This window comes from Pan troglodytes, chromosome 14, assembly GCF_028858775.2.
Source record: "Pan troglodytes isolate AG18354 chromosome 14, NHGRI_mPanTro3-v2.0_pri, whole genome shotgun sequence".
Lineage (NCBI taxonomy): Eukaryota > Metazoa > Chordata > Mammalia > Primates > Hominidae > Pan > Pan troglodytes.
The window spans coordinates 91,098,576-91,106,548 of record NC_072412.2 but is presented as its reverse complement, the minus strand read 5'-3'; the positions used below and the strand labels follow the sequence as shown (position 1 = coordinate 91,106,548).

General features: G+C 33.9%; 1 protein-coding gene across 1 annotated transcript; it reads right to left on the bottom strand.

Annotated features, from left to right (window-relative positions):
• Positions 1 to 429: 429 nt before the first annotated feature.
• On the bottom strand, positions 430 to 865 carry LOC134808147 (small ribosomal subunit protein eS26-like). The gene has a single exon (XM_063792272.1). It carries the CDS (start codon positions 839 to 841, stop codon positions 494 to 496), a length of 348 nt encoding a protein of 115 aa, XP_063648342.1. The 5' UTR covers positions 842 to 865; the 3' UTR covers positions 430 to 493.
• Between the last annotated feature and the right edge of the window lie 7,108 nt (positions 866 to 7,973).

Genomic DNA, 7,973 nt, shown 5'->3' with positions numbered 1-7,973 from the left:
GGCAATTATTATGAAGGGATGCTGAAACTAAGTGAAGGGTATATAGAAATTCTTCACACTATTTTTGCCACTTTTCTTAAGACTAAATAATTTTAAAATAAAATATTAAAACACATTTAGCAAGAGTTTTGTACATATAATTACTATATGTCAGTCAATTTGCATTTCTATTTAACATCAACTTAATTTAAAAAATATAATTTACAATGTAACAAATAATGTGTTACTATAAATCTAGGAACAGCTCTATAGTGGAAACATAACTGAAATGAGTGACTAAGGCAAAAGATTCAGGTTTATTAAACCAGCTTTAGTGCACCTCTGGGGAAAAACAAGAACCTCAGGTGCATTTGTGGTAGGTTTTTCCAAAGAGGTTTTCAGGAGGTTTAGTATTTATATATTTTCTTTTTTTTTTTTTTTTTTTTTAAGTACAATTTCCATTTTATTTTTCTCCAGAGAATAGCCTGTCTTCAGTCTTTAAGAACTCAGCTCCTTACATGGGCTTTGGTGGGGGACGTGGGGCAGCACCCGCAGGTCTAAATCGGGGTGGGGGTGTTCGGTCCTTGCGGGCTTCACGAGATCGATTCCTGACTACTTTGCTGTGAATTGCACAACTCACACAGTAATGTAGCTTCACATACAGCTTGGGAAGCACATAGGCATCGAAGACGCTCGCTTCAGAAATGTCCCTGACTGCTGCGGCCTCCACTATGTTTCGAATGACGAATTTCTTAATGGCCTTGTCCTTGGGCACGCATTGGGCACAGTTAGTGCAGCGAATAGGCTGCACGTGGCCGCGGCCCTTTTTGGCACGACCGTTGTTCCTTCTTTTCTTTGTCATCTTGGAGGCACGGACCGGAGAGAGCTATATTTTCTTAAAGGTGAAGAAGGTATGTAGGAAGAGGGGCAAGTACGTGGTAAGGCAAATGGTTACATTCTTGTGAGACTTTAGTTAGTGCCCAGTTAATCTACTTTTACACAGAGTGAATATTTAAAGAGAAAAGGGAGTAAAGGTAAACTATGAAATATTAGTGGAGAATATAATGAAGAAATTATTATTATAAAATGTCTATTTTTCAGAAAGTAATTTATAGACTCAAGTTATTTTCAGAAAATAAAAATAGAGTATTCTGGAGGATGCTTCATCAATTGGTTCACAAATTTACCTGGAATTAGAAAGGCCTAAGTAAAGCAAAGACATTCAGGAAAAACAGGAAAAGGTTTCTTAACTAGAAATACATATTTTGACATAACGGAATCAACCTAGATGCCCATCAACAGTGGATTGGATAAAGAAAATGTGGTACACATACGCCATGGACTACTACACAGCAGCAATGTGGATGGATCTGGAGGCCATTATCCTAAGCAGATTAACACAGGAACAGAAAACCAAATACCACATGTTCTCACTTATAGGTGGGAGTGAAAAATTGAGTACACATGGACATAAATATGGGAACAATAGACATTGGGGACTTCTAGAGGGGAGAGGGAGAAAGGTAGGCAGGGGCTGAAAAACTATTGGGTACTCTGATCACTACTTTGGTGACAAGGTAATGGGCACCCCAAACCTCAGTATCATGCAATAGACCTATGTAACAAACCTGCACATGTACCCTCTGAATCCAAAATAAAAATTTTTTAAATTGTATTTCCTTGAAAAAAAATAATATGGTAACCACCTGATGGGTTCATCTTGCCTGCTGCTCAGATAGAGCTGATTTATCCAGACAGGAGAATTGTAATAGTGAAAGTTTAATACATGTATAGCCAGTTCAATGGAAAACCAGAGTTTTATTATTACTCAAATAAGCCTCCCACAAAATTTGGAGGCTAGGGTTTTTTATTTTGTTTTGTTTTGTTTTTGGAGATGGAGTTTCACTCTTGTTGCCCAGGCTGGAGTGCAGTGGCACAATCTTGACTCCCTGCAATCTCCGCCTTCTGGTTTCAAGCAATCCTTCTGTCTCAGCTTCCCAAGTAGCTGGGATTACAGGTGTGTGCCACCACGCCTGGCTAATTTTTGTATTCTTAGTAGAGACAGAGTTTCACCATGTTAGCCAGGCTGGTCTCAAACTCCTGACCTCTTGATCTGCCTGCCTTGACCTTCCAAAGTGCTGGGATTACAGGCATGAGCCACCGTGCCCGGCCCGAGGCTGGGGTTTTCTAAAGATAGTTTGGTGGGCAGGAGACTAGGGAACAAGTGCTGCTGATTAGTTGAGGATTAAATCACAGGGGTATGGAAAATGGTTCTCCTGCTCTGAGTCCACTTTTTAGTGGGGGTTGTGTCATGAGTTGCATGTCAGAGTGGAGTCATCAGGTCATCAGAAATAGAAAAGTCTGAAAAGACAACTCAAAAGGCCAATCTTTGGTTCTGCAATCAGCATATTCTTTACAGGAATCATTGGGGAAGTTACAAATCTTGTAACCTCCAGAGCAATAGCTGGTTGTTGTTTAACTATGCCTACATCTTAGCAAAACTCTTTCATAATATTAACTTCAGGGTCTTTCATTTTTTACAGAGGGTCTTTAGTTTTACAAAGGCAATTTAGTCTGTGGAAGTTCTGTTTTCATCCTTAAGATTGAACTAAAATCAATTTTTTCCCAAAGATAGCTTTGCCCACCCCCAGGAGTGACCGAGGGCAGTTTGGAGTTCAAAGGCAAGATGTCATAATTTTCCCACTGTCATGATTGCTGCAAAGGTGATTTCAGTATGAGAGAAGACAAGTATATAGGTTGAGCTCTGGATATAATAAAAGGAAAACATATTTAGTAATTGATGGTTTAAATTCATTAATAAATCATGAAAAAAGGATCTTCAGCTTAGATATGGTATAAGCTCAGGGAACAAGAAGAGGAAATGTGAGTGTTAGAAGAGTATGAAATAGTCTTTAAGGTGATGGAAAGCTCATACCACAGGAGCAATGACATACAGTTTCCAGGCAGTGCTTTCTGCTCGTATTGAAGTCAATAAATAAAAGTTTATTTTTATTTAAAAATACCTATTTTATCCAGCAAAACTTACTTGCAAACACAGATTCAACTGAGTTCATCTAGGGTGAGTCTAGGTGATTACAGGAGAGTATAAGAGCGATAAAGTGGATTTTATAGTGACACTACGTTATTACAGTGGAGGGTGAGTATATTCACCAAAAATATAAAGTGATTATCTCAGATAATCTAAGTGAATAAAAAGGAACCCAGAATATGTCTAAAGAATATTAAAGTATTGGAAAGTTTCATGTATTTTAAATCTTGTAGTAGTTGAAGAACTACTGTTTTAAGATAGCTTAATCAAAGAGCCATAAGGTTAAGAACTGGTAGTCAGAAATTTGGATGTTAAATTTTATGCTTTGACATCAGAGATAACATGAACTCTGATTATAACTACTGCCAGAACATTACCTGCACGTGAGTGGTTAAAATAAAGTACAATAAATCAGTTAAGCAGATTAAGGAGAGGATAGGTACCTCTTTTGATGTAAATTCATGTAAATGAATGCATACAAAATATGTAAGATTTTTGGTCATCTGTGATTTAAATGATGCACGCCTCTCCCAATGTAATATGTCATTATCTGAGTGAGTCATCTAATTTGGGTGTGTCAAAATTTTCCTTTACATTAATAAGTAGAATTGGGGGAAAATTGTATTTTTTCCTATAGTCCCTAAGTTGACAGAAGAGTGCAGCCAGTGGCAGTCATCCCATCTCTATGAGAAAATTCTGTCTATAGAAATTATAGGAAATCGCGAGTAGATATGAGCAATGGACAGATGGGCTGAGAGATTTAGTATGATTAATCCCCACTTTTTCCTAGAACTCAGTCTTTGGTTCAGAAATTTATCCCAATGTAATTGAAATTCCCAAACAATTCTGCCAGGAATGTAGGTTGTTGCTGTTTTTTTTTTCTTCTTTTTTTCCCCCAACCTTGTTTCAGTTGCTCAGTTGTATTTCTTTTACTTGCTTCTGAAACACCTCTAATGTAATTATAAAAAGACTATAGCAGATAAACTCTGTTTCTCTTCTCAAAACAACTCAGTCTACTTTATTCTTCTCTGCCCTGAAAGGCAGATCACTATAGACTGCATTAAACCTTTGTTTACATTAGTTGTTGGAATCAATCAATTGAAGGGGAGATAATATCCCCACCCCATTCATCTTCAGAAAAAGATAGTTTACATCAGGTAATCTTCTGGCTCGACCTCTTTAGCTTTTCCATGTCTGGTACCAACAGACCTCTTACCCCTTCAGGCCTAGAGATGGTAATGGTGTTTTTAAATTTTGCTACACCGGCTGGTTTCCCTTAATTTTGTCCAAACTTTTGTAAATACTCTCATTATAAAAATGTCTCCAATTACATCTTTAGTATGCATTATCTTTTTTTGTTCTTAATTTCTGAAGAGGTACACATGTATATGTATGTCGGTAGATATACAACAAGAAAAAAGAGTGTAGAATAATTTATGTATTAAAATATTCTGAAATATATTTGAGTTAAAAATATTATGCTCAGTTCAAAAGCTCTTTTCATTTTTCATAGCAACTGACTTTGACATTTTTATGGGCCAATTTCATACTGAACTCATCCGAATCCTAAAAATAAAGTGATTTGTTATTGCAAACTGTGGTAAGTCTACTTGAAACAACATTGCTGAAGAACTGAAGAATAGAGCTATAAATTCTTAGATGTATAAAATCAGAATAGCATTCCCAAGTTTTATTTTAACTTTTTAAATATTGGAGAAAGAAAAAAAAAGAGCTGAAAATGTTTACCACTTCCTCACTAATGACTATAATCATCAAAGAAATTATCCCACCTTTCCTCACAAACTTTGTGCACTTTTTGTTTGAAAACAACTTATTTAGAAACATAAGGACTATTAGAAGTCATACACACATCCATTCTACACACTCTATTTAAGATATATTCATTTATTTTAACCACTTTTATTTCCTGTTAGCACTGAAGTCTTATTCTATGAACTTATTCTACTAGTTTTATGCTTGTTAAGTGGCAAGGAAATGAATTCACCCATATCCATTTGAATCAACGAGACTGTTTCTATACCATTGTGCAGTAATACTTGTTTTTATCCCCCTAAGAATGACCTTCAAGCAATTATATACCACTATATACTAATTATAACAGTAAAAACTATTACTATCACATCAATAGCTTCTAGTAAACAATAAGGGAACCCGTTTATTTATTCCTGTCAATAATATATTTAATATAATATGCCTTTTCTGCACTTAAAAAAGTTATTTTTCCATGGCAATAAATAAGGTACATTCTAATATTCTAAACATTGCAAGGGCCATTTTGGTGAGAAAACACACACACACACATGCACGCATACATCTATGTATAATATATATATATATGTATCTCCCCAATTACAGTCTCAATTTACAATACGTATTTCAAAGTATCCTGTCAAGAATAAAATAGACATTATTTCCTGCTTAGCATTCTGATGCATCTAATAATGGATGAAATAAATACAGTCACGTAATGCACACAATTATTTCACCAAGCTAACTGTATAATTTTCCTAAAATTAAGAAATATTTTACCAAATGATATAAAATTGTAAATATTTCTTTTCAAGCATTCCTTTTAAATAGGTTCCTTGCTATTCATATAAGTGATATCCTGAGGAGAGTCATTTCACTAAAACACACTTTAGTAGGTGGCAATGTCTGAAATAATGCTAGAGGGTCTTTCACTAAATACTCTAGGATGACTTGCTAAAATTTCCATTATGGTTAAAACTGACAATCTGCTATAACGATTGGACACCAAACTTACTCATCTTCTGATTGCATTTGACAAACTGATATTTTGATTCATAGTACAGTTTCTTAATGGCATGAAAATTAGTTAATGTGGCAAATGGTGATTCCCTTGAATCCAATTATATCATATAAAGTTGAGTCTAGGCTGGTTTTGGATAGCAGGATTGTGCTTAATAAAGTGAACTAATGTAGCCATTTACTAAATAATACACTCATAAAATAAAGGACATGGCATTTGACCACTAAAACCATCAATACGCTTTGTTTAAGAAGTTGTAAAATGTAATGCTATTATAAAAGCCATTATATCAGGCCTAAGGATAGTCAGGGACAGTAGAACTAAAATTAACATTGAAATGAATAATTCAGGAAGATTATGAGATCCTCTTCGAAATGGATAATCATGGCAGAGACTCCCTGTTGCCCACTCTATTATGTGTTCTTCCTTTCTTTGAAATAATATCACTGATTTCTAGCTGGATGCTTGATTCTCTAAACTAACATATATTTTCCAGCAACTGATAATTAAATTCTAGAATATAAGAAAAAAGATACGTGTTCTAGCTACTGGAAATGTAACTAAGGTGACTATTTATTTCCACTTTAAAAAATATGTTTTTTTTCTAGCTAAGTGGATTATAGATATTATGGTTGGAGTTTAAGTAGGAATTTAAATAATAAAGGAGAAGTCATGAATTGTGGATTTTGGAACAAGAAGAGGACACCTCTGTGAGTGTGAGTGTGTGTCTGTGTGTGTGTGTGTGTGTATGAAACAATAAAAATAAAGTTAGAAAGAATTAGAATATTAGAATATTCCATGTTTAGTTTTTGCTTATTTAGTAAAATCTTGTTAAAAGATCTTGACAAGAATATAGTAAGTTTTTGTGGATGTTGTTATTGGAAATGGTATAAACTACCTTCCAAGTACTAATATTAATGAATATAGTAGCAGTTAGATGCCCAGATCTCTATGCTAGACAGAAAGAGTTATTTTCCAGTTACCAGGGAAAGTTTAAAAGAACTACTTCTTCTCTTAGAAACCTGGAAAATTAGACCAAGTAAACTATTGAAAAAATCTGCAGGATAGGTGGTAATATATTCTTTTCTTTTGTGAGAATAAATTCTCTATTCTGGAAGTTGAATCTTGACTATCTTTTTTAAAAAGTAGAAAATAAAATAGTATAGGAAAATTATTTATTTTCTATTTTATTAGGAGGGTCTAATAGATTATAGTTAAAAAATAATTCCACAGATATGAGAAAAATAAAAATAATATAAAATTCAAAAAAACTGAATATGTGAAAATATATAGAAGAAATCACACAGTTTTAGTGTGACTAAAGCAAGCTAAATTTATGGAAGTTAATCATAGATATTCCTTCAAAAACATTTCTCTATTACCATGATTCATTTGTTTCTGAATTTCAAATGAGTAGCAAACATTACTAATATGAAAAATCAATATTATCTTTCTGTGATTAAGAGAGGTATCTCAAAAGTACATGCTCCACTGAGCACTTTACAGTATGTATATAGAAGGTTTAATAGATATCTACAGAGAAAAAAAGAGACAGATGAGAGTACATGTGAATAACATAAAAAAAGAATTAGGTCAGAAATTTCAGCTATTAAATTGGATAGGGTAGCTTAGCTTATGACATACCAAAAATCACATTTTTATGAAGAGTTGGATGAAAGCTAGAAATGACATGTTTGAAGCCAGTAAAAAGTTGTTGAGGTAATGAGAACTGGAGGTGCTAAGAACGTGAAGAGAAAAACTCAGGAATTTTTTGACAGTTTTATGAAGAGACAAAAATTAGAATTACAGGAATGAAATGGAGATTGACCTGATATTTCCCGGTTTTCAATCCAGCCCTGACTCAGCACAATTGCTGATTAGCACATCTTTCTTGAATATCACAAAAATATTATTAGGCATACAGAAGGAAGAACTACAGAAACAAAATCAAGAAAAAAATGGACAATATAGACTTATATTGGACCTATAATGGACAATATAGACTTATAACTGACAGAATTTTTGAAATTGGCTAAAAAAATTTTAAAGGAACTTTTTAAAATGTTCAGTATAATGTAAGAAATATGGATACAATAAATAAAAATATAGATTTCATGGAGAAATTGAAATATTTTAGGTGAAACAGGCAAAGGA

Bases quoted from the DNA above. Each gene is read 5' to 3' on its own strand.
- LOC134808147 (XM_063792272.1), bottom strand. From the start codon at position 841: ATGACAAAGAAAAGAAGGAACAACGGTCGTGCCAAAAAGGGCCGCGGC.